This window comes from Planococcus citri, chromosome 1 (genome assembly GCF_950023065.1).
Source record: "Planococcus citri chromosome 1, ihPlaCitr1.1, whole genome shotgun sequence".
Classification (NCBI taxonomy): domain Eukaryota; kingdom Metazoa; phylum Arthropoda; class Insecta; order Hemiptera; family Pseudococcidae; genus Planococcus; species Planococcus citri.
The window spans coordinates 20,077,769-20,105,536 of record NC_088677.1 but is presented as its reverse complement, the minus strand read 5'-3'; the positions used below and the strand labels follow the sequence as shown (position 1 = coordinate 20,105,536).

The 27,768-nt window shown below is 33.2% G+C and overlaps 1 protein-coding gene across 2 annotated transcripts in view; it reads right to left on the bottom strand.

Moving 5' to 3' along the window:
* Window positions 1-56: 56 nt before the first annotated feature.
* Window positions 57-27,768, bottom strand: part of LOC135849759 (octopamine receptor beta-2R-like) — a 32,164-nt gene continuing 4,452 nt past the window's right edge. For both annotated transcript variants that reach the window (XM_065370327.1, XM_065370328.1), the window contains exons 2-4: window positions 18,289-20,327; window positions 11,074-11,438; window positions 57-5,438 (exon numbers count right to left, since the gene is read on the bottom strand). In XM_065370327.1, coding sequence (XP_065226399.1) covers window positions 5,117-5,438; window positions 11,074-11,438; window positions 18,289-18,960 — 1,359 coding nt within the window. In that variant the 5' untranslated portion in view covers window positions 18,961-20,327 and the 3' untranslated portion in view covers window positions 57-5,116. The remainder of the gene's footprint in view (window positions 5,439-11,073; window positions 11,439-18,288; window positions 20,328-27,768) is intronic.

The following is a 27,768-nucleotide window of genomic DNA, read 5'->3' as shown; positions in this document are numbered from 1 at the left end:
ACTCGCACTTTGTCACCTTTTTTTTGTACTTGGGAATTTGAGATTGAGAAATGAAATTAACTAATCGACTCGCACGTTTAATTGCTTACATTTCATCTTCAGTACGAAGTTTTAGAAAACAAAACAAAACAAAAAATCACTTCACTAAATCGAATGACATCGATGAGATACGTACTTATGATTATAAATAGGTAAAGGTACTCCAGCAAAAAGGCAGGTAACAATAGTAATTTCTCAATGTCATTGTTTCATGTCGTTCAAAAAAAAGTAAAAATTAAAATGAAAATGAAAAATAAAAAAAAAATTAAAACAGAAAAAAAAAGAAAGAAAGAAAGAAAGAAAGAAAAACAAACAGAAAAAAAACAAAAACAAACAAAAAACCGCGTCACCTATACATACGTATGTAGTAGAGTGTTTCATCAATAAGGCATTATTCTTAAGATTATATAACATAGGTAGGGTAGGTAGGGGGAGGTAAGTAGTAAGTATACATGCAAGAGAAGGGGAGAACACGATGATAATAGGTATAAAAAAAAAAAAAAACGAAATTTACAACGGTGGGTAATTTTGGTACTTAATAATTAGTACATATTACATAGGTAGGTATTTAAATAATTTTACGTACGTATAGGTATTTTTTGTATTTTGAATTTTTCCACTATATAAGTAGTAGGTATGATCGTAACAAAATGATAACGATAATAATGAAAAATAATAATAAAAGTATGCGACTTACACACGATGACCTACTAGAGCACGACGACGACGCAAGTTCGAATACATTTTGTTTTGAGCACAAAGTACAACTCTAGGCTAAATAGGAACATAACAATACGGCTAATCAGGTATAGGTTCTTACGTAATTTTAGTACCTTACCTACCTATCTGCCTACCTAAGTACCTATCTACCTACGAAAATTGTTGTGTCTACGACTACTACGATGTTTAGTACCAGAATTTATGTCTAGACTATCGTAACTGCAGAGAATTTGAAAATTTTGGTTACGTCAGAAAGAATAAGAAATTCTTAATGTTTCTGAAATTGTAATGAGTACGTATAAATGAGTAAGTCTCCCATTTTTAGCAAAGATTGCTAAAAAGGACTCACCATTTTTTTTTTTTTTTGGTCAAAGATAGTCAAAAATTCATGTTTTTTGCTAAAATTATCATCTATACTTTTTTCCAGAAATTGCCCAAAATTCTCTGCTTCTTGCAAAAAATTCTAAAAAGTTTTATTTTTCTCAAAAATTGCCCATAAGTCTTCGTTTTTGCAAAAATTACAAAAAAAATCACTCTTCACAAAAAATTGCGAAAAAAATTTACTTACTCATCTGCCAATGAGGAAATTGTTTATTTTTGCTTAAATTGTCAAATTGTTGCGTTCTGATTTTTTTTCAAAAATTATGCAAAAGCATTACTTTTTTGCTAATGATTCCCCAAAATTCCAGCTTTTTGGTAAAATTATTTAAGTTTTCTTGTAAAAAATTGTAACAAAATTTTCAAAAATGATCACCTTTTTGCAAAAAATTCAAAGTCTTACTTTTTTTTCCAAAATTGTCCAAAAGTCATTTTTTCCAAAAATTGTTCAGAAGTCACTTTTTTCAAAAATTGTCCAGAAGTCACTTTTTTCAAAAATTGTCCAGAAGTCACTTTTTTTGAAAATTGTCCAAGTCACTTGTTTCCAAAAATTGTTCGTCACTTTTTTCTAAAAATTGTGCAAAAGTCACTTTTTTCCAAAAATTGTGCAAAAGTCACTTTTTTCCAAGAATTGTCTAAAAGTCACTTTTTTCAAAAATTGTCCAAAAGTCACTTTTTCCAAAAATTGTCCAAAAGTCACTTCTTTTCAAAAATTGGTCAAAATCACTTTTTCCAAAAATTGTCCAAAAGTCACTTCTTCTCAAAAATTGGCCAAAAGTCACTTCTTCTCAAAAATTGGTCAACAGTCACTTTTTCCAAAAATTGTCCAAAAGTCACTTCTTTTCAAAAATTGGTCAAAATCACTTTTTCCAAAAACTGTCCAAAAGTCACTTCTTCTCAAAAATTGGCCAAAAGTAACTTCTTCTCAAAAATTGGTCAGAAGTCACTTTTCCAAAAATGGTCCAAACGTCTCTTTTTCCAAAAATTGTCTGAAAGTCACTTTTTTCCAAAAATTGCAGAAATACTCACTTTTTGCCAATCATTGTCAAGAAATCTGACTTTTTCATCAAAAATTTCGAATTAGTTTCTACTTCTTCAAATTATTTCAATTTGTAATATTCTAGTATTTTTGTGATTTTTGTTTCTGTTCTGTCACCTTTTTGGTTACTTGAATTACTTTTTTTCATTTTTGGAAAGAAATGAGTATGAGCCCTGGAACTCTTACCTTGGGCCTATGCTAAAGTGGAAGTCTCGCTTCTACCAAAAAAAAAATATATATCTATATCTCCTTTACGTTAATTTTGCCAAATGGTCTTGTTTCTGGCCAAAAATTGTCGCTTTCTGTAAAAAAAAATTGTCCAGCCAAAAGACTGGCTTTTCCTCCAAAATATTAAAAAATCATTTTGTTAGCAAAATTGTTAAAAAAATTCACAATTTTTCTCAGAAATTATAGAAAGTTTTTTTTGCTACCAAAAAGTTGCCTACATTCCTACAAGTTTTGCTTTCTCGACCTAAATTACAAAAAAAAAAAATTGTGAGTTATCTCCAAAAACGTTGGCATTTTACTAAAGTTGTTACTTTTTGACGAAAATTCTCGCTTTTCAATAAATTTTCCGAAGAAAATTACCCAATAATCTTGCTTTATGCCGGAAATTGCCAAAAAGTATCTTTTTTCTGCTGAAATTCCCTGCCTCGATATTTTACAAAAATAAACAAAAATTTGTTTTTGGAAAGAATTCTTTGGAGTCTTCTTTTTTCCAAAAAATTTCCATCAGTCTCGCTTTTTTGTAAGATTGAAAAGCCTCGAATTTTTACCAAAAATCACCTAAAAATCTTTCTTTCTGAAAAAAATGCTCTCTTTCTTGTAAAAATGCTGAAGAGGCTTAACTTTTTCCCAAAAATTTTCTTTTTCCAACTGGCTGCACTGCTTTTTTAGCGTGATGGTTACAAAGGCTAAAAAAAGGCCTGCCTTCTACTGTCATCAGAATCTCGATCTCGTTTTCTAGCAAAACATCTTGCCTTCTGTCAAAATTACGAAATACTCGTAGTTTCGTTTCTTTGTTTTTCCAAAAATCGTCAAAGTCCAAAAGTTGTGCTTTTTTGCCCGAAAATATTGAAAAAAAGGACTCGTTTTTTCTTCAAAAATTGCTTCTTGCCAAAACTTGTGTAAAATTTTGGTTTTGCCAAAAAAAAGTTCCAAAAAATCTCTTCTTTTTCACCATTAAATTTTCAAAAACTCTCACTTTTTCGAAAAAGAAAAGTACACATTGATTTTTGCTTTGCAATTGTCGAAGTCTTGCTTTCTGCAGAAAATTGATGAAAATTCTCGTTTAGTTGCAAAATTGCAAAGTCTTGATTTTTTGACAGAAATTGCAGAAAAAAAAGGTAACTTACTCGATTTTTTTTACAAATTCTAAAAATTCTTAATTTTTTTCCCAAAAAATACGTAAAATTGCTACTTTTTTTTACCAAGAAATGTCAAAAGTCTCGCGTTTTCACCATTAAATTTGAAAAAAGTATAATTTTTTTTCTCATAAAAATTGTCAAATTCTTGCAAAAAATTACTCGAGAAGTGTTGCTTTTTGCTAAAATAGTCGAATAAGTAAGGTCTTGCTTTTAGCGAAAAATTAATAAAAAAAATAATTTTTGTTTCTTTTAAAATTTATATACTTATTCCCTTAAATCGTCGTCTCACTTTTTCCCAAAAACTGTCCAGAAGTTTTTGCTCTATTGTCAGAAATTTCCAAAAAGTCTTATCTTTCGCTAAAATTCTCAAAATCTAACTTTTTTCAAAAATTTTTTTTTTTTTTTGGTCAGAATATTGCAAAAATTTTCATTTGGCTGCCAATATTTGCCAAAAAGACTCGCTTTTTCACTACTAATATGTAGTAAGTTGCAAAATATTTCAATCTGTACTTCTTGATATTTCGTTTTTTTTTGAAATGATTTTCTTATGTATTTTTGTTTTTGTTTTGTCACTTTTTTGGTTACTTGAATTAATTTTATTGTTTATTTTTTGGTAAAAATCGAGTAAGAGACCAGACCCGAACCCTTGGTAGAGTCCAATGAGCCTGCAAGTTTGAAAGAATTCGAAGATGTAAATTTTCAGCTGAATTAGTAAAATTTTATTAGGGCCTACGCGAGTTTTAACATAGCGAACTGCTTTTCGCTTTCGCAGTGACCATATTGTGTTTCACCATCGAAAATTTTGGCGGGTGTTATTCATTTGGCACTCGACCATTCAGCACGTGTGCTTGGTTGCGTGTTATCACATTCACGGCGCACGTATGTCGTATACATGTGTTTGGTAGGCTGCTAGACGTTAAGCACTTGAATGGCGCGTTTATTTACAAAATTCGTCGATGCGCGAAGTAAGAGGTAGGCAGGTAAACACATAAAAATAAGTACCTATGGAATTTTAGGTAAACTTGTCGCAAATAGAGATATTATAGTACGCAGAGGTTATACGAGTATAAGTAGGTACTATTATTTATATTGATATAGGGTACCTACGCGATATTGATATTTTTAGGCCAATTATTACGTATTACTTTACTCCTCGTACTGCATATTTTAAAATTCTCATTAATCGAACTGTGAAAAGAGAGAGAAAAAATGAACCAATCGAGTGAACAGCGCAGTACCTCTATCTACCTGTTAATAACACATGCTTTATGAGCACCGTGTGGTTCTGCAGCGTGCTCATTTGAATCGGCGTACATTTCCGGTAGGCTACCTAAAATGTATCCAAAAATTCAAATGAACGAACTACAATGTTGACAGGTACTACATAGATAGGTTAGGTTAGGTTAAGTAGGCACTTAGGTAGGTAGGTAAATTGAGTAAGATATAGCGACAAGATGTTGAAACTATAGCGATACGATACTTAATCTCTTACGGTATAAGTACTTATAATTTAATTAACCAGTCGTAAAAAGTTCGAGTATAAAAATGAGTATTAAATTTTTATTGTTTCTTGTCATAAGCTACTTCCTAATTCACTAGATCGTCTTCTACCTATGTTTTTCAAATATGTTTCCGAATAAATGCTTCTTGTACGATCGTCGTAACGGAGAGACTGTCTTCGTATATCCAGTCCGTCGATATCGGAAGAGTCTCTTTTGCATATGTAACAAAAAGCCCATTCCAAAGTATTTCTAAATGCTTCTCTAAAGTCTCTATTAAAATAAGCGTATATCAAAGGATTCAACATCGAATTGAAATAACCAATCCAGAATACAATCGTCGCAATCTCGTCCGGGCAATTGCACGATTTATCGCATAAAGCAGTTATCACATACCTGTGAACAAACATTATTCGTAGCGTAAACTATTAAGGTGAACCTTATGTTGCAAAGTTACGACTTTTCACCTCCCACCATCTGGAGTTATTACCTCGAGTGTGAAAATAATTTTCGATTTTTAATTTTTCACAGCTGTTTTCAAAAAAAGTGGTGCCAGTAGCCTCTCCTCTTTCTGAGTGAAAATGAACAATAACGAAAAAAATGATTTAATTTATCCAGAATTCTGCGTTTCAACGTTGGAATTTTTCTTAATCTCCCCCCCCCCCCGCCAGTCCGTCAGCCAAGACATACTTATTCAACCCCCATAGGTTGAAAATTTTTTTAAAAATATAACAAGTTAATATTAGTGAGAATTTTTCGAAAATTTCTCATTTCCGCTTTAGAATTTTTTTATTACAGGGTGTTCCGGAAATCGTCTGTCGAAATTCAACTGTGGATAGTACTCGAGGAGACGATCAAAAAACGTTATTATGAGTGGTTGGAGCCACGTGCTTCGCAAAACTTTTTGTTCGTTCACTCAAATACTATGATGAGTGAGTGAAGTCACTTGAATGATCCAAGTGTTTTCTCAATTTTGACGAATTTTTCAAAATTGGTAAATTTTTGCCCAAAAATGGTGCAATTACTTCAATAATTTGTAGTGCTCAAATGAACAAACAGAAAATGTTAGAAAATTTGAAGCATTTCAAATTCGGAAATTTTCAATCAAGTTTTTGCCCCTTCAATTTTGAAGAAAGTCAATTTATCGTACCTAATAACATTTTTTTTGACCACGAGTACTACCTATGGGTTATGGGCATCATTTAAATTATTCAAACATTCTCTTATTTTCGATAATTTTTTCAAAGTTGGTAAATCTCGAGTCCCAAATTTTGAAAAAATTGAAAAAAAAAATTGAAAATTGATGCCTTTACAAATTCTTTGGAAACGTTTCATTTCCAGGCAGAATTTTCCTAATAACCATCTCTCCAGGAAAACCCCTCCGTTGGTCTCCCAATGATGTTGGTCCCCTTATATGAAGCATCCAAAATAGGAAAATAATGAAAAAAAGAGGTAAAATCGATGTTTGTCAAATTACTTACCTACTTACTTTTTTGAAAATTTTCCATATTTCAACAAATCCAATTAGGATCAAGTATACCCAGCGGTTGACAATTACGTTGGGGTAACGGTCCAGTTTTTTTCACCCTAGCTCTCTGGGGTCTTCACCTCCCTTCATCCCCCAGGAATTTTGTGAAAAATGAGCCACTAAAGCCATGAATCGATATGAAAATGATTTATCAACATGTTTGTACTTCTTTTGGAACACGATGCCCTTGAAAGGCTTCATTTTCCAATCAATGTTTATGGTTCAGGAGACTTTGAAAAATGTGATATGAATTTCAGTCGATTTTCTGAACAAAATTTTACAAAAGTATGTTTAGATTTTAAGGATTGGACACTCTGATTTTCATTAAAATGAGTTCGTGAGCACATCGTTGAACTTTACACGCTCTGGTCTATTAGATGAGCAAGGTTATTTTTCATAAAAATTGTTTGCTAAAAATTTTAAGAGGGGGTAAAAAGATAAAGAACAATTCAAGCCCAGTTTTTTATTTTTTTTTATCCGAGGAAAAAAATTGAAGACCCATTTTAATTTTTAATTTTATTCATTTTTGGAGAAGAATTTAAATGTATGGGTTTGAACTTTTGCAAATGATAGGCGTTGTCCAAAAAAGATTCGATACAGTTGATTGAGTTGATATACATCAATGTAAACAATTGTCCAAAAAAATTGAATAGAGATCGATATCTCTCAAAAATACAAGTTTTCTATGAAAGCAAACGAAGCAAAAACGAGTACAAAATTGAAGACTCAAATATGTACTCATTTGGATACAACAGTATCGTGAAAATAAAAAATTGGAGAGTAATTTTCGCAGCAAATTTTTTTTACTAATAATGTCCGGCAAAAATTTTTAGAAAATGGTTTCTTGTGAAAAACAACGCGTTCACTTGAAGGTCCAAGAATTTTTTTGAAGCCCATAAATACATTGTATTGAATTTTTTAAATTGAAAATTGGTATGGAGTAGGCGATAATAACTAATACATACCTACATTTGGGTGAAATGTGAGTTATTTGAAAAAAAATATAGAGAGCGTATGGGCATTGGGTTCTAAATGTGTCAGCCACTGAGGTGTCAATCATTTGGGGAAAATACAGATTTTTTGATGAAAAATTTCACAGAGTTTTTACTGATGATGTGATGAATTTGGGAGAAATGTGGGTCGAACTGTATAGTAGAAGGTCAGTCCTAAATGTTCTGATGAGAGAATTTGAGAAGGAAAAAGGTTGGCAGCGCATGGAAATTTTTACTTGGGAACTTAGTTCAAAAAGTGTCAACCTGTCAACCATTGAGAACTTCATCACTCTAATTTTAGAAATTCATGGATGGGCACAAGTTACATTTTTTCAGTGTGGTTCCGATGAAGAAGCACAAATTCTAAGGATTTGGTAGAATGATGGATAAACATGAAAATTTTCAATATTTTTTTTTCAAGTAGGTGTAATTGAGAACTCTCCCCTCTAATTCATTCGTTGGTCATGGGGTGGCGATGAGGGAGGACGCTAATCTGCACCTAATGCTTTTTTTGTCAATAATTTTTCATACTCCTCCCCGCCCCAAACATCCAAAAAGAATTGATTTTCGTCTTATCTGTTGAGGAGGCCTCTTTTTGTTCCAAAATTGCCAAACAAAATTCTTGTTTTTTTTTTTTTATCAAACTTACTTTATAAGGTTTTGGGTTTTTTGCTAAATTTGCCCAAGTCAAAAAATGTGAATTTTTGAAAAAGTTGTTGAAAAATTCCTTTTGGTGGGGGGAGGGGGGTGTCAAAAAATGCCAATTTTCGGCATAATAGTCAAGAAGTGTAAATTTCTGTCAAAATTATCAAAAAATGTCCACTACTGATGAAATTGTCATGAAAAGGCCACTTTTTATCAAAAAATAGTCCAACAGTCTTGCTCTTCCAAGAATGCTCATAGAAGAATCCCGTTTCTGCCAAAATTGTCAAAAAATTGACTTTTTTTGTAAAATTGATGAAATGGTCAAATGGTCGTGATTTTTGCCATGAATGCCATGATTTATGATTTTTTGGCCAAAACGTCCTAAAAGCATTGATTTTTGCCTCGCCTGCTTGAAAAGTTCTCTTTTTGTTTCAAAGTTTGCCTAACCAAAGTCTTGGTTTTTGCTTTTTTCGAGTTTCATCCATTTTTTCCCTCCAAATTTTTTCACTTTTTCAGTGTTTATGGCCTTTGGAGAAACTGCGTGCCCCTACTCCCCCCTCCGTGACTCCACAAAAAAAAAGATTCAACTGAAGTAGCATAGAAGGGCAGATTGAGGTGCTGAAACTAGGAAGTTAACAATAAATTTTGAAAATGCTTTCTATAATTGAAGGGTTTAATTCCAAGTCGGCCTAAGTCCATTTTTTCCGTTTCGAGAAAAACACAAATAAGTGTTTTTCTCGCCCTTCCGCTTCAATAATAAATGATGTGATTATATGGTTGTGAAGCTTGACCTTTCTGCTTTAAAGTACCGTATTGGTATTTTTTTAATTTTGCGTATTTTCAGCTCCAGAGCGCGTCAAACAGTCAGAAAAAGTGGACTTAGGCCCATTTGGAATTATCTGACGTTAAAAATTTCGAAAAAGAGCTGAAAAACGCGTTTTTTCAAAAAAAAATTCACGAATCATTAATTTAATACATTTCTGAAACAATTTCATTCGAAGCACCTTCAAATTTCGTCTCTCGAAAATCGTTGAAAAACTTGAAAAAAACGGCACAACCGCACTTGTATACAAATACTCTTGAAAAATGTATGATTTAGGCCACTTTGGAATAATCAGCTGTTTTTTTGAGCCCGCAAAACAGCGCTCCTGAGCGAAAAAAGTAACGCCAGGTGTTGGGACAAGGTGATAAAGGTGTTAACCGACCTGTACCACCAGATGGCGCTGCTAACTCAAAAATGATAAAAATGGACTTAGGCCGACTTGGAATTAAACCCTTCAATTAATGCATATTTTGTGAAATTGGGTGGAGGGATAGGCTCATCGACGCCACTCATTTGTCACCGAGGAGAGCTTACAATTTCATGGCGTGATTTTCTCACCCGAGGTAACAACTTTAGGAGATTGGGAGGAAAAAAACCGAAAAAAATTTTCATCATACGAGGGTCATTCCACGTCAATTGGACCAAGAAGTGGTAGGGGGGTTCGGCGATTTTTTTGAAATTTTTTCTGTGGAAAGAACTACTGAAGGGATGACCAATGGCGCAAATCGCAGCCCTCTAGCCCATTTTTGAAGGCAGCCAGGGGGTGTCAAAGTTTTCAGTGAACCAAAAATATCATCCATTTCAGCAGTGGATTACTCAATAACTGCGATACCTACCAAAATGGAACATTTTCCCATAGTTAGGTTAAGGGTTTTGAAAGGCTTTTTGGTGATATCATAAAAATCAGTGTTGCCACTTTTTTTCGTATAAGAAATTAGCTCATAAAGTTTCAAAACGTAGTTTTCACATCGTTCCGACTCTCAAAAATTCTGAAAAAATATATTATGCACAACTTTTTATGCTGAACAACATATTAAAAAATTGAGATGGTGACATGTTGCAAAGTTGATTTTAAAAAATTTTAAGTTTGCGAAAAAATACGATTTTTTGATTTAAAACATGAAAAAAAGTTTTGATAGGTGAAGTTGACCCATTTGACCCCTATTTTTACGTATCTGTTGAAAAAGTTGAAAATACCCTTTCACTCGATGAAATAAACTCCTCACATTAAAATCAAAATTCAAAAAAATTCAAAAAATGAACGAATTTTTATTTTTTTGTTGCGAGTGTAATTTTTATCAACTTTTTAATGAAATACGTCAGAAAGAGGTCAAAATAAGAAGACAACTGAATAAATTTAAACTTTTTTTAATGTTTGAAATTGAAAACTGAATTTTTTCGAATTTTGATTTTTTTGTGAGGAGTTCATTTTCATCGAGTGAAAGTGTTTTTTCAACTTTTTCAACAGATACGTAAAAATAGGGGTCAAATGGGTCAACTTCGCCTATCAAAACTTTTTTCATGTTTTAAATCAAAAAATCGTATTTTTTTCGCAAACTTAAAATTTTTTAAAATAAAGTTTGCAACATGTTACCATCCCAATTTTTTAATATGTTGTTCAGCATAAAAAGTGGTCTATAATATATTTTTTTCAGAATTTTTGAGAGTCGGAACGATGTAAAAACTATGTTTTGAAACTTTATGAGCTAATTTCTTGTACGAAAAAAAGTGGCAACACTGATTTTTATGATATAACCAAAAAGCCTTTTAAAACCCCTAACTATGGAAAAATGTTCCATTTTGGTAGGTATCGCGGTTATCGAGTAATCCACTGCTGAAATGGATGATATTTCAAGTTCACTGAAAACTTTGACACCCCCTGGCTGCCTTCAAAAATGGGCTAGAGGGCTGCGATTTGCGCCATTAATTTCAAAAAAAATTGCCGAACCCCCCTACCACTTCTTGGTCCAACTGACATGGAACGACCCATGAGTAAGGTAAAGATACATCTGATAGTGTATGATACTGTGTACTTAGACTTACCATAAGAAAAACGGCAACCAGCATAATATGAAAGTTCCCATAATAATTCCTAATGTTCGAGCCGCTTTGTGTTCTCTTTTCATTTTGATAATATTCCTATCTTTAGTCGGCGTACAATGTACCGATGGGCCCATTTCGTTGAACACGTTCGACGACGATCGTCCATTATTACTTTTGACGTCACCGTTCGAGCTGTTGTGGTCATCTCTGGCGTAATTTATCAGCGCTTGATTACCTAATCGCGCGTGTATTTGCTTCTCTTGCCGGTTCGCTTCGCGGAAGATTTGCCAGTATGTGAAGATCATGATGGTACATGGTATCCAGAATGATATCGACGATGATACAATAGCGTAGGTTTTGTTCACCTGAAACATAACGAAATTCACGTTAAAATATAGTACATACAATTGGTCGATACACTACAGTAAATTATCATTGGTATATTGGTATAATGGTAAAAACAAATAGAAATTCCTATTTCACAAACGGTACTTGATGGAAAAACTTTCAACTTTTTCAAGGGTTGTTCCTTTACATTTTGAAGAAACTTTCTTTATACAGTACATCAAACAGGAAAATGTGTAAAGGCATAAGTGGAGTGGAACTACCTTTGATTCGGAGTTTAGCTTTTTGTGCTATATTTCTCGTTTAGTATGTACTATCAAAATGATGAATTGAGCTGTCTCTGGATGTTTTTAGTCGATTGATTTGAAACTTTGTCTGAAGGTCAAGATACTTGAGAATAATGACCCTGATTTTTTTTTAACCTCGTCGTTTTTAGGCCACTCGAAATCACATGTTCAAAAATTTTCGCCCTTGCTTCGCTAACGCCATTTTTTCCCTTACATCAGTCTGAAAATTTTCAGTTGAACTTCCTCCTGCTCCTCCCTCCCTCTCAAAAACCCCTGTATCACATCACTAAAAAAATCGAAGAGGGACTCGAAAAAGCATAAATTATATCTCGACGTGTTCCTGCTTTCATCTCCGAGTTGACGAAAATGAGCGATACCCGACCGAGTTGGCGACGTTGAATTCAATTCGAAGATATTAGTGATAACAGTTGAAATAGGGGTCTGATGTATTGGATTATATAGCAAAATTTTGAATTATTGCATTATTTTATAACTGAAAGAAGTAAAGACTTATTTAAATGTAAGCATCTTTAGTAGAATTTCACGCCCTTTCATAAAATGTCAACAGAAAAATTCTACGTGCAATATTTTCAGAGATATTGAATTTCAAAGAATGTTGAAATTCTATTTCTTCGTCATCTTTTCTATATTTTAGTAATAATATTTTAAAATAGTTGATACCCAACCTGTGAAAATGAGTTTTATATTTCAGTGTGAAACAGGAGTACATAATTTTGAATAGATATTTGATATTCGTTGTTTTGTAAGAGAGATAACAGCTCTAAAAGCATTCACTATCACTTTCACTAACATCAATTTCTTTCATCATTAAAGATTTTGTAAAGTTTAAACTGAAATTTAACTAACAATCAAATTAAAAATCATGAAAATACACGAATAATACGAATATAGAAATAAAAAAGCGCTAAATCAATTAAACTGATCATAGTGATTACTCAGTAATCACTGAATCACAAACTTTGAAATTCAATATCTCCGAAATTATTTCACGTGGAATTTTTCTGTTGACATTTTATGAAAGAGCGTGAAATTCTACTAAAGGTACTTACATTTAAAAAAGTCTTTACTTCTTTCAGTTATAAAAAAATGCAATAATTCGGCATTCTCCCATATAACCCAATGCATTAGACCCCTATTTCAGTTGTTATCACTCTTATCAGTATTTTTAGTTCCAAAAGTTGCAACCTCAATACAGCGTGCTGCAGCGTGCTCCGAAATAACAAGCACGACCCCCTTCCTCCTCCCGGTCCTCCGAACACTTTTTTATCGGAAATTTTTGAAGAATGTGGATATGTTTTACTTCGTTGTACTGAAGAAATTGTCGTTTTGGAGTATGAAAATCACTGAATATTTTTTAGAATCAACGAGATGAAAAAAATAAGAAGGAATCGAACTCGTAAACATATTTTTTCATTTGATTCCTGTCCTTGAGCTTGACCTAAATAAAACGTAGATAGATTGTAAATCGTATAATAAGGAGTTGAAGTACTTGTAAAGTTATTATTTGAAATCGACTAACGTACAATTGTGTTTTTTTTTTTAATTTGTTTTAGGTGAGTACGATATTATTTTCTCAAGAATAATAAAATAGAATGTATAAATTATGAAGCTTCTTACACGTATCACAAGAAGTAGGTAAGTCTTACAGACGTACATAAGTCTAATCATGATTTTTGGACGAATTTTGCTGATTTCAATTCTGAAAACAGTTCGACTTCAGGATCAGAATTTGGATCCTCAGAGTAACTTGAATTTTAAACATTTTGCTTTTTTCCTAAGAAGTTGCTATTTGATTGACCAATCAGAAGAAAGTACCTATTTTTAAAAACGATCGAAAATGTGCGTGAAAAGTTTCGATTTGAATTTTCTGGTTCTAAACGAGTTGAATATGACTTTATCAAATTATAATGTTAGATAAAATGCTACAAAAGGGCACATTTATGGCATCTTACGCGCTGTACATTGCAAAAATATGAAATTAGGAGTTATGTTACAGATTGTTCTTGAAGACAAAATTCGCTAAACATAGGTAGCTCAAAAACTCGACTTTTCCAATCCTCATCATTTAATAGGGGTGAAGTGCTGAAATTTGGACTGAAATCTGAAAAAAGGTCCCTCTTTTGACACCTATTCTAGGTACTGTACGTTGCAAATTTTAACCCACCAAACGAATTTTGAGGAACTGTAGGCTATTTTGAAAGTCAAAAGACGCGAAAAAGACGCGAAAAATAGCTCAAAAATTGTTTTTTCTTTCAACTCTGAAAACAGGTCAAATAAGTTCAATTAATATTTATGATTATGAAAAAAAATTAGATCACCTTGGTCAAATTTGAGTGGCGAGATACCTAAAAATGGATGAAAAAAATCAAGTTTTTCACTTTAAGGAGGGGGGGGGGGGGGGTGGTAACCCAACTTTTGATCACTTTTCCAAAATTTTGGATACTATAAACTTGAGCTTAGTTTTTTGAACAATTTTGGAAATGAAATTTTTTTCAAATCCTCGATCTAATTTTATGATAGAGAGAAGAAACAGAGATAATGTTGATAAATAATAATAATGTATCTAGTTTTATTCCTAAAATTGCTAACAATTTTGCTTCTTTGCAAAAAATTTCGAAAAGACACTTTTTTGTAAAAATTGTCCTAAATTCTCGCTTTTTTGAGAGATATTGTCAAAATTCCTTCAATGCAATTTTCCGTCTCACTTTTTGTTTAAAAATTGCTATAAAGCCCTGCTTTCTGCTGAAATTGACAAAGTGTTGCTTTCGGCCAAAAATACCCACATTTTTTTTTTAGAAAATTATTTCTAGGAAACTTAGTCTTTTTCTGAATTTGTCAAAGTCTTGCTTCTTGCCAATTGATGATTGCCTGTAGATCTCGTTTTTCATTTGAAAAAAAAAATGCTATAAGGTCTCATTCTCCGACAAAAATTGCAAAAATTGTTTACCGAAGATTTTCAATAATGCCTCGTTTTTTTTCTCTAAAAATTGTCAAAAGGTCTCACTGAAAATCTCACGTGTTTCTTGTCAAAAATTGTCGCCCTCGTACAAAAAAAGTCCTCAGTGCCCTAATTGAAAAAAAAAAATTACCCAAAAGTCTTGCTATTTCAACGAAAAAATGCAAAAATCTCGCTAAAACGAGTAACTATGTAGCCAATTTTCAAAAAAAATTGCCTAAAAATCATGTTTTTTGTTGAAACTGACCGTTTTGTGTTTTGCCAAAAATGAAAAAAAATTGTCACAAATTTCCTTTCTCGATTTTTTGAAAATTGACTCCCCCCCCCTCATTTTGGCTTCCTAAAAATTTTATAAATTTGTCAAAAATATCAAAAGGCACCAGTTCTATGTTCAAAGCATACTTATTAGTATATATATTTGAAATTTCTGCTTTATGTAAGTTATAGTTTTTTCTGTAGCCTTGTCTAAAGAATCAATTCTTTACGAAATGAATCATACGAATTATTTGGGAAATTATTGGCAAAAAACGAGGGTTTTGGGTAATTTGATAGAGAAAAATTGTGTAAATCTTTAGCCATTTGCTAAAAAGCGATTGGTTTTTCAAATAGCAAAAATACGTACCTACATGATAACAAAAATCAATCATTATTGAAAATTTCAAGTGAAAAAGGGAGACTTTTCCACTGCTGAAAAGCATTTTGAATAAAAAGTGAAAATTTTTTGATATTCTTGGCAAGAAAATTTTAAGAGGTCTTACTTGTTGAAAATTACCCACAAATTTTCTTTTGTCGAAAATTGCCATTCTACACTTGAAATTTCTAAAAGTCACCGAGGAGTGTCGTTTTTCTAAACTGGAAAATGTAAAAAAAAAATCTCGCCGTTCGAAAAAAAAATTGCAAAAAAATGTAATTTTCTGCTTTTTGAAAAAATGGTTACAAAGTATGTACCTACTTATTTTTTAATCACCCAAAAACCGTTGCTTTTTGGTAAAATTGTCAATGTACTGATTTTTGCCATAAATCGTAAACATTTTTCGTTTTATAAGCAATACATGAGAAAAATTTCAAAAAATGTCATTCATTTTCAATAATTCTGCAAGTCTTCTTTTTCAACCAATGTCGCGATGAAGTAGCATGTTCTTGTCAATCATAGCTAAAGAATTCTATTTTTTGCTGAAACTGTCAGTATTACTTTTTGTCAGAAATTGTGACAAATGTTCTATTTTTCTTGCAAAAATTAACAGTAAATTTTTATTTTTTTTTTAAATTAGATTTTTCAAACAATCAAAACTCACTTTATTTCCTAAAATTGTCAAAAATTACCAAGGAGTGTCGAGTTTTTCACTTCGAAAATGTAAAAAAAGCATCCATTTTCAACAAAGATTGCAAAAAAGTAACATTTTTTTGGCCAGTAAGTGTTAAAAGTCCTGCTGTTTTTTGAAACTGTCAGTCTTGCTGCTCATTAAAAATCGCCCAAAATTAAAGGCACGCTTTTTTATTTGAATTTTTCAAAAATGGTTGATTTTTGCTATCATGCAGGTACATATTTTAGCTTTTTTAAAAAACTCTCGCTCTTTAGCAAAATGGCCAAAGATTTTCATGATTTTCTTCTTAAAATTACCCAAAACCCTCGTTTTTTTGCCGCAAATTTCCAAAAAAGTTCGTATTTTTGACTTCAATTGTCGAAGTCTTGCATTTTGTCAAAAATTGTACCTTAAAATTCTCGTTTCTTAAGAAAGTTGTCAAAAGTTGTCGTTTTTTTCGCAAAAAGTTCGAAAAAGTTTAACTTTTTCCAATAGGTTTTTCAAGTCTTGCTTTTTTCCCCCAGAAATTGGCCAAAAGCAGTTATCTCTTTTTTTGCTTGAAGTGTCCATGTCACCAATGTTCATTTTTTTTTTGCAAAAAATTTCAAAAAGTCTTACTTTTTTCCAACATTTTAATCTTTTTAACGATCAAAAATCTCACTTTTTACTTAAAAATGTTAAAAATTTTCCAAAGAGTCGATTTTTTACCTAAAAATTTTAAAACTCACTTTTTGAAAAAAATTGGCAAGAATGTAATTTTTTTGTTAACAGAAATTGCTAATTTTTGCTAAAATTGTCAAATTATTGCTTTTTGAAAAAGTTCTCGATTTTTAGAAAAATTGCTGAAGATTTTACTTTAAAAAAAAAAGTTATCCAACACCTTTGCTTGTTGCCAAATTGCTAAAACCAATAACTTATGCTAAAAAGTTTTGCTTTTGGCTGAAATAGGCAGTTTTGCTTTTGCCAAAAATTGTAAAAAATTCTCGTTATTAAGAAAACTGTTAAAAGTTGCCTTTTTTGCAAAAATTTTCCAAGCAATTTTTTTTTGCCGGAGATTGTCTGTTAAAACAGGGTGTCCACAAGCCTGAAAAGCCTGGAAAACCTGGAAAAGTCAGGGAATTTCGTAATTTTCACGCAAAATCCCTGGAATTTTGAAAAACATTATTTTTTACTTCTCAAAAAACAAATTTTCAAAAGCTTTTGCCCTCGCTTCGCTTGGGCTTGTTTTCTTTTCTTTTTCGCAACAAGATGAACATTTCTAGATAATAAAAATCAAGTTTTAAAACCAAAAAATGAACTCCTCACAAAAAAACATCGTTTTTTTATGCATCTCTCGAAGTATAAATTTACAAAAGCTTTCGTCCTCGTTTGGGCCTGTTCTGTTTTCTTTTGTCAAAATCAACTTCCTTCGAAAAAATATTCAAATTCTGAAATTTTCAGAGCCAAAAAAAACTACTGTCCTCACATGAAAAAACCTCGTTTTTATGCCTCTCGAAATGCAAATTTTCAGAAGCTTTCGTTCGAGCCTGTTCTCTTTTCTTTTTAAAAAGTAACTTCTTTCAAAAAAACATCATTCCAATATTAAAATTTAAGAAACCAAAAAATAAACTCTTTGCATTGAAAAAACCTCGTTTTTAGGCATCTAGAAATGAAAATTTTCAAAAGTTCTAGCCCTCACTTCGCTCGGGCCAATTTGTTTCTCATTTTGAAAAAAACAAATTTTACATTTTCAGGCCTCCAAAAATTCAAAAAACAGAAGAAAAATTTTATTAGTCATTCATATGAATATTGTATCAATAATTTGTCAAAATTGATGCATGTTTTATTTATTTATTTATTTTTAATTTAAAAAGTTAATAATCGAAGCTCAGCTGTTTTTTATATCCAAAGTTGTATCCAGTTCGAAGAGAAGCTTATAAAATAAAATTACACCCCCCCCTCAAATTATTTAATTAAAGTGTGGGGTAAGCATAGAAAATGAAAATAAATGGTCTGGAAAAATGGAAAAAATGGTCTGGAAAACCTGGAAAAGTCAGGGAAAATCATTTCCAGAAATGAGTGGACACCCTGTAAAATTGCTCGAAGTCTCGCTTTATTTTGCAAAAAATTAGCGTTTTAGCCAGAAATTGCCAAATTTCTCACTTCGTCCCCAAAAATTGTCATAAAGACTCGTTTTTTCTTCAAAAAGGTTCTAAACAACTAGTTCAACTCTTTAAAATGAAAAACTAGTACAGTCATTTCAATTTTCTATGTTGTTCCTTTTTGTAATATCGCTAGTGCTGGCTATGGCCTGATATCTTACCTTGAAAGAACATTCTTGCGGATTCTGTCTCCGATGCTCGAGGTGCTCTTCGGTGGTATACCAGCCGCGAAATATGGGCACGAAGGCGATGACGGCCGGCGATAACCACGTATTGAGTAACATCACAGCCACGACTTTTTTCGTCATATTGATAGGGTACTTGAAGGGTTTGACTATAGCGTAGTATCTGTCGACGCTGATGCAGCACAAGTGCAGTATGGAGGCGGTGGAAAAGTACACGTCCAGCGAGTTCCACACGTCGCACATGAAGTACCCGAACATCCATCGTTTGGTGATCTGCACGATGGCGTTGAAAGTCATCGCGCCCATGGCCACCAGCATATCGGCCAGCGCCAACGACACCACGAAGTAATTGGTGATGACGCGCAGCTTACGATGCCGCATCACACTGACGATGACCAATAGGTTGCCGCAAATCGACGCCACGATTATGAAACCCATTATGATGGCATAGATTATAGCGCTGATTATCCAGGTCCAGTCGTCGCCGCTGCTGCTGCTGCTGGAATTCGTTGCTGGCCAAGATGAATTCAAGACGTTTGTGTTGCCGAACTGGTAGTGCTGTTGGTGCGGCTGCTGGTCCAATGGATCGGAAATCGAGTACGATACTATCGAGTAATTTTTGATGGCCGATCCATACGTCTCCTCCATTTCATTATTTGCCTAGCGATTGAGTTTTCCATTTGGTGTAAAGACGTTTGTTCATCACCATCGCAATCGCTGCTCTCGTGTTAGGGGGTTTGATTCCACTACTTCAGATTTGGACGGTGGGCTGCTGTCTGCAGTTGATCGCTGCAGTCTTCTTCAGGAGATCTACCGTCGTCGAGACTCGGTCGTAATCGAAGGCCAAGGCAATCAAACCGATACGATTAGCATCTGTGGAGTGTTGGTAAATAGAAAGAGGCGAGTCACCAGGGGCATTGACAGATAGACGAATAAGTAGACACGTAAGGGGGTGGGGCGATGAGTGAGTAAGTGAATAAATAAAGAAATAGGTGAGCAAAAAGGAAAGTAAGTAAATAAGTAAAATAAGTAATTAAGTAATTAGGTAAGTAAGTGGGTGAGGAAATGAACGAATGAATAAATGAATAAGAAAGTCGACGAGGGAGTAAGTAGTAATTTAGTTAGTAGGAGTGCAACCAGAGCAGACAGTTTAAATATTCGCGTCAAAGGGGACTACTTTGAACGAGATTGCCGCACTTTTGGTGATATACTCGACGAAGCTTCGACGAATGAACGAATTTTATTGCTCGCTGGAATGGCGCAAATTTGCGACAAATACGTTGGCTTCATCACGATGTGGAAACATATTGTTCTCTCTCTCTCGAACCTATCGAAACGAAATCATACCATCGAATCGAACGAGGTATTGTATCGATAGTTGAACTTATTGACGATGATGTTCTTGCGATCCCATCGACTGCTGAGGCGAAAAATGCCTTTTATTGGCTTCGAAATAAGCCGCCATCGGGTATCGGTTTTTCTTCGCGCATGTTCACGTTTTGTGCGAGCGAAATTGAATTTTTGTCGACAATCGAGTTACTGCACCAACACCGACGATAGAATAACAAGGTTTACTTTCGACCGCTCGCATTTAAATCGCCAATCGGCCGTTTTAAACGATACTATACGTATTATACGTGCACCGTAGCGTATCTGCTGTATAGGTACCTACTTAGGTAGGTAGCGCCTAGCGCCTCTCTTATATGTAGCTCTTCTAGATGGATAGGTATAGGTTAGGTGTAGACTGATAGCGATGGGGCGTGTAGAGGTGCCTAATAGGTATGTATTAGGCTACTCGTACGACGACGACCACTATTGCAGGCCATGATTTAGGTAATACTCGCACGATTACTACTACGCGGTGTGTTGTGTGAGCGTAGGTGTAGGTTGAGCAGACGATAACGACGATATCCAAGGTGAGCCCGAAGCTTGCTGGCTCGAAGGATTAGAAATTTTCAAATTCAGTAGCGCTTGCGCCCGAAGACTATACCGATGTGGATTTTCATTCAAATGACCTGTAAACATGACATATACAAATACGGTTTTACTACACGGGTGTAAAATGTTGAGAATACGTAATTGTAAATAAGTATGTACTAAAATATCGCTTCTTTGAGTATATCTTGAGGCGATAGCTAGCTAGCTAACTAAGTAGAGCCACTAAAATTGTTTTCATAGTTTTTTTTTTTTTTTGCCAAACTCAAGGAGGGCGAAAGTGAAGGTTTTGTTTGTTGGAGGGAAGGGGGGGGGGTCAACTGAAGTGAAAATTTGCCGATTGATACGCGAAAAAAAAACTCTGCAGAATAAAACGAAAAATGAGAAAATAATTTTGTTAGTTGACATTATATCGTACTATTTCGACTTATGAAAAATTTTCCATTTCCCTGTTTGAATTTTTTAGAAGCCTCAAACGTGGAATTTTTCATTTTATAATAGAGAAACAAATTAGCCCGAACATAACCAAGGTAAAATCCTACAAATATTTGAATTTTGATAGGCAAAAACACAATGATTTTTATGCGAAGAGTTTGATTTTTTCGGTTTCAAAATTTTAGAATTTGAATGACGATTTTTTTAGAAATTCCAAGCTTGAAAAAAGCCAACAGGTTTGAACGAAGGGAAGGCAAAAGCTTTCGAAATAAGTTCATTTTTTGAATATGGCTAAAGCGAAGCGAGAGCCGAAGTTTTTAAAAATCGTCACCTTAATGGCAACGGCATGTATGTCCAGAATTTTTGATTTTGAGGTTTTGGTATCACTGGAAAGCTGAGACTGAGACCAACCCAGCGATGTCACATCGATATTCTTAATTAGACAGGAAAATTATCAAAAATTGAATAAAAATCATTTTTTGGTTGGAGTATGTCCAGCTTATTTGCAAGAAGCGAGTATGTCCATTTTGTTTGATGAAGTTATTCAACATCAAGTTTTTTTGTATTAGGTAGGTACGTATAAGTAGGCAAAATTGTGTAGTTTTTACAGTTGGTACACCTTTCAGACTGACATTACATTCGTTCTAAATTAGTTTTTTTGCGTTCAGTTGATAGTCGTTGTTCATCATTACCTACCTAGTGATTTTTTTTTTTAAATTTGGAACTACACAATTTTTTTCCCACTGCACATTGATTTTTTGGAACTACACAAATATGTGTGGAACTACTCGTTAAAATAGGCACTGGTTTATTGCACAGTTGATTAATTTTCATTTATGAAATATGGACATACGTACTCTCGTTAATTACCTCTTCACATCATGGACATAGGTACTCAAAATAATATGAGTATGTCCATGATGTTGTGTGGTCATTTACAAGTATGTCCATCTTTCATAAATAAAAATTAATTTACTGCACAGTAAACATAGTTTTTCTCAAAAATGGTCCACACATATTGCTCTGAGTTAGTTCAGCTACAAAAGTTCAAAATTTCATCGCTTGATATTACCTTATGACTCAATAATCACCATTCAAAGTTTAAAATTGCTCTAACTCAAAAAGTGCTTTTCTGGACATACACACCGTTGCCTTTAAGGTGACGAAATGTGCAATTCATGTTTTGTAAAAGCAGGGTGTCTAACACTCCTATTTATCCTATTTTATCCTACAATAATCTTTTTTTTTGCCTATGACACCTTTTTGTCCTTTTAGTGTCCTTTTTTTTCTAAATGACTTTTTCAAATTTTCAATTTTCCCCCTTTTTTCCGGAATTTTGAACTTGAAAAGGGCTCATTTGTCAACTTTTTTAGTACTTGAATCACACATTTTTGTGAGCTTCTGCCCTCGCTTCGCTCGGGATGTTTGCTCTTCCTTTTCCACATAAGTGACTTATTGTTCAAATTCAAGAAATGTTCCAAGCTTGAATCAGAAAAATAAACTCCTCCTTCCTTGCAAATTTTTTTTACTTCTCAGCAAAACATGAAATTTTGAAAAATTTTTGCCTTGCTTCACTCGGGTTTGTTTGCTTTTCTTTTTCAAGTTTGAATTTTTTTTTTTTTTTGAATTGGGGTGTTGAATTATCATTTAAATTTTGAGATTTAGTAGCAAAACATAGGTAATTTATTACACGAAAAACATCATTTTCATACCTCTCAAAATACTGGATTGCTAAAGCTTTTGCCCTCGCTTCACTCGGGCCCGTTAGCTTTTCTTTTTTCATTTTCAATTTTTCAAAAAAAAAAAAAATCATTTAAATTTCAAAATATTGAAGCAAAATAATATATCTATCTACTAACCACTAAGTAACTCATCACATGAGATAACATAATTTTTTATATCTCCTCCCCCTCTTAAAAAATCCTAAGTGTTCAAAAACTGCCCTGTTAAAAGTCCTGCTAAAATTCCCTTGGCTAAAAACTTGAATGAAAATTTTGAACCTCCTACCTGGAAAAAAATTTTGACCCCCCCCCCTCCTCAAAAAGTTCCACAAGTGATCGAAAAATGACATGCTGAAAGTCCTTTTTAAGTACTTTTTTTTCATTTTGAAATTTTATTAGACACCCTGAAAAGGCAAAATAGCTTCTTTATCTCGTCTCCAGGTGAATAACGGTCGGATTATGAAAGTCATGAATTTTGCTCGAAACACACTTCAAAAATTTTTTGAAAGCCCATAAATTCGAAAAAAAAATCAAAAAATTGAGAATTTGTTCAAAAAATCAGAAAAATAAAAAACTGAAATATCTACTTGCCTACTTTGAATTTTTTTTTTTGCAGTTTCAAGTTAATCAATTTTTTTGGAGGGGAGAAGGTATTTTCATGCAGTAAAAATGTGAAAATTAGGTCATGATTTTTTTTCTAAGAGTTTTGTTGGACACCCTAAGTCCTGAAAATTTTAAAATTTGCTCCTCCATCTCTTCTTGACATTTAGTTCTTGGCCAAATTTGCCAAGAAAAACGATGGTTTTTATCTAAATTACTGAAGAGATCATGTAGTGAAACACTCGAATAGTATTAACGATTCCTGCCCTCTGTAAAGCTGCATCCAGACAGTCTAATATATTTGACAAATCTTGATTTGTCAGTATTTGATGATTTGAACGCCTGTCAGACCGTCCACACATTCAAATCTCTGAATGACAGGACATCAAGTGATAATGTTCCACGCTGACGCAATTCGACTCATTTGATGGAAATATTGCATGATTTTCAGAATGGACTTGAAAATCATCAAATGAAGTTAATTGGTTTTCAAATCACTTCAAATTTATTTGATGAGTAATCAGTGTGTCCACAAGGTCCAATATATTTGACCGTCAGGACGCAGCTTAATTGGCAGTGTGTGATCCTCCGCAGTTGACACATTTAGGGTTTTCTTTGGTTTGACATTCAGAGGTTAGATGTTTGCCGGCGCATTTAACACAATGAGCGAGCATTCAGTCGACAGAAATTTTTAGAATGACCATAGCGTTGATATCGCTGGCACACTGGATGATTTTCTTTGATCTGCCTCATTCCTCAATTTGAACTTTTGCATGAAAAACATGACGGATATCAAAGACTTTCTTTCCAATTTCATTATTTTTGACGAGCATTGAACAGACTGGAATTGGGAGATTCCTTTTATACAGTCTAGAGATTTTGATAACAGGCAGGTCTTTCCTAAGTTCAGTCAAGAGTTCATCTTCAGTAATAGATATAGGAATGTGCTTGATAACAACAGAGATTCTTTCTTCGCGATCTTTAGGTAAAAGGTATGTGTGGTATTTTGTTTTGTTGTTGTCGTAAATCTTTGTGAGATTTCTAAAGTCATCGATGTCAGTGAGAAGAACTTCTAGTGATTTCCCAAGAATTTTGGTGTAGTTGTATGGCTTTTTAACTACTTTGTTGATTTCTTTAACTACAGAGAGGTAATTGGGAGTTGCTGTACCTATTCGTATAGAACGATTGGTGGAATTTTAGGTGGTTTGTTGACCATCGATATTTGCATCCAAGAGAGGTTCAAAACGATTTTTCTTGAAAAGCATTTTTAGGCATCATCTCCAATCGCATAAGTTGTATAATTGAGATGTTGTCACGACGGCAGTTGAACATGAACTGATTTTTTTTAAATTATCAAAAATGCCTTTCTTTAATAAAATTGCATTGAAGCTTTTTTGCCCAAATTCCCAATGAAAGATTCTTTTTCTGACTTTGTAATGTAATGTCTAAAGACTTTTTTTTTTCAAACTTACTGAAAGATTGAAATTTTTCACCAAAACATGTTAAATGTTCTTTTGCTCTTTTTTCAAAGCATCCAATTTTTTCAAAGCATCCAAAATCCTCAGCTGTTTGAAGAGTCCGTTTTTTTTTCAAAATTGTCAAAAAAGTCATTTCATTGCAAAAATTGTCAATAATAGAGCCTATTTTCTTACTCAAATATAAAAATCTGGTTTTGGTCCATTTCCAAAAAAGTGCTGATTTTTTGCCAACATATTGTTAAAAAATCTAAAAAAATCACTTTGTTCTAAAGTTGCTGTAAAATTCCTGCTCTTTGCCCAAAACTTCCAAAAATTATGATTTTTTCCGCATCCACAGCAAATAATTTCTCTCTGAATTACCAAACAAGTGTACTTGCCAGAAAGGGTCCTTTTTTGCTCAAGTTGCCAAAAAAGATGATAGTTTCTGAATAAATTACATACTGAAAATCCTGATTTTTGCCAAAATTATAAACTAAATCCGGTTTTTTCCTTGTTATAAAAATTTCAGAGAGACTCGTTTTCGTTAAAAAGTTTTTTTTTCAGTGAACTTGCCAAAAAATATGAATTTTTGCCAAAACGTCCAAGAGGAGGGTATTTACTATACTTCAAGCCTTGACTATCTAAAAAGTATTTTCATTTTCAAAATTATCAGAAAGTCCTTTTTTTTTGGCCAACATGGTCTTGAAAACGCCTGTTTTTTTTTGTTCGCTTAATTTGCTAATATGTACCTACATAAAAAACCCTATTATTTACTCAATTGCAAAACATCCCACTTTAGCTCAAATTTACAAAAGAGGAAAGAGAATTTTGACGAAAATTGTCTAAAAGCCTCTTCTTTTGCCAAAGTTGTCAAAAAATAGTGAAAAATTCCATTCTGTACTGAACTTGCTGTTGTAATATTCCTGCCCTTTGTTGAACAAAACATTTGAAAATTATGGATTTTTGCGGTTGCTATCTACTTTTTTCAAAATTGCCAAGTAATAAAGTCCCATTTTTTCGCCAAAATTGCTATAAAATCTTATTTTCCGACTAATTTTTTAAAAAAATCTTACTTCTTGCCTAAATTCCCAAACTACGAGTAAGTCTTCGTCCACTGTTTTGGAAAAAATTGTAGTTTTTTCGTCAAAATTGCCGAGCCAGAAATTCTTATTTTTGCCAAAATTGCCAACATTCTGATTTAAATTTCTGAGAGTGCTATTTCCATCAAAATAATTTCATGAACTGTTTTTTTGGTACACAATTGCAAATAAGAGATCCTATTTCCTCAATTAATTGCAAAAGCCATGTTTTGAATCAAATCCCCCCCCCCTGAAAATGCTCCGTTTTGAAAAAAAAAATTGTCAAGAATTCTCTTTTTATCCAAAATTGTTTTAAAATGTCCTGTTTATTTTTCTGACTAAACTGTCAAAAATCTGTTTTTCCTCATTGTCAAAAAAAAGTCCACTGTTCTGCCAAAATCGCTAAAAACTTTTGTTTCCTTAATCAAAATTGCTGAAAAATGTCCCGTTTTTTGGGCAACATTTGTAATCCCAAGAAGTGTTATCCATGAAGTAGGTACCTATTGATTGTCTCTAGAAAGTTCTGTTTTCACCACGATTGCCAAATGAAAAGTCCTTTTTATAATGGCAAAATTGTCAAAAAGTGTTACTATGTCGTAAAAAGTATGTTGTTTTTTTCCAACACTATCAAAAAATTCATTTCTTCAGTCAAATTTTCAAATTTTCCATTTTATTCTATTCTTTTAGAATTATAAATTCGTTCTCCCCTTTTTTTGGTACTCTCTGAAAATTGAAATATTTCGACTCTAAAATCATACCAGAGATTGAGCCCTAGTCTTTTCCAGATCGATAAAATTGTGAAAAGTCGTGCCAGAAATACTGCTTTTGTGCTGCTTTGAAATTTTCTTTTGCTTAAACACTTTTTTTGTCAACGAATCATTAAATAGAGGGCACTCTGTGGGGAAATTTGTTTCTGTTCATTTTTTTTGTGGCCTTCAAAACAACTCAAACAGTGAAATTTAATTTGAAATTTCAACTTCTTCATGGCCAAAAAATCTATTTTCGCGGAAAACTACTAACTGAGAGTCATTCGAAAAAAAATGAAGGGAAACAAAATTATAGAGCATGAAATTTCCCATTGGAAGAGCACCGCGTTTATTTTCTGATAAAGCTATTTACTTTTAGAATTTTTGAGCAATAAAACAAAGCTCAATTTTTATATTGCTACATATTTTAAATGAACGGATATACGTAAGTATGTAGTAGTTGATCTCATTTTAGATCGAATTCATTTGGATAGCTGAATCAAGTGATGCAAAGCTATTCGTATATTATGTACATAGAACTGAAAACTCTTATCCAATAGGTACCTATACCTACGTACTTACGAGTATGTGAATAATTTCGAAGAATTATTCCCTTTCACTCAACTTCCTTCGTATACTCCCTTGGGATGCAATAAAAAATGAAAAATATTTATATTAAATTTATAAAAAAAAAAAAAAAAATCAGAACGAAAGAAACACTTAGAAGCGAGAAAGGAAAGGGAAAAAAATGTAGTTCTCTCTCTCCCTTCTTTTCTCCCTCTGTCGACTTATAGCGATGACACGGAAATTTAAAAATAATGGGACATGCCATCTGAAGCAGCAACACACCGATGAAACTAGCCGGGCCATCTAACTATATGATAACATTTGGGCTATGACGAAATACTCACTCGTATTCTATTCTACTCGCACTTTATTTTTGTCTTTACAAAAATAACTTGGCCACACGAGCAACCTAATTATACGTACAAATATTATACAAATAGTAATAATTTTCGAATTTTTTCGCAACCTCGTTTCCCTTCTCGATGATTTTTTTTTTTATATATTCGACGTTTAATCTCATTCGCGTTTTAGGTAAGATCGTCTCGCTATCGGGTGGCGATGGCGGGTGCACAATATTGCGGATGAACGTAAACGATGCTGACGCCGCGCCGTTGCAGCTCCTACGTCCCTCAGAACGCTACCTTTTTTGTGTCGTGAAACGTTCGAAGATATTGAAAAAAGGGGAAATTGACGTGTAAAATGGTGTACACTCCCCCTCCCCTCGACAATGAACAAGTCGTCGAGTGGAGTGTTTGAAAAATGTCCTTTTAGAAGTCCTGATTTTTCAGAGATTTTTTTTGGGCACCTTGTTTAGGTGTGCTGATGTCACTTTTTAGTTCATTTTTCTGACATCAGCCATCTAGGCCCCGCACTGAGCCCCTAATTTTGAAAATTTGAAAAACTCGTTTAATCTATG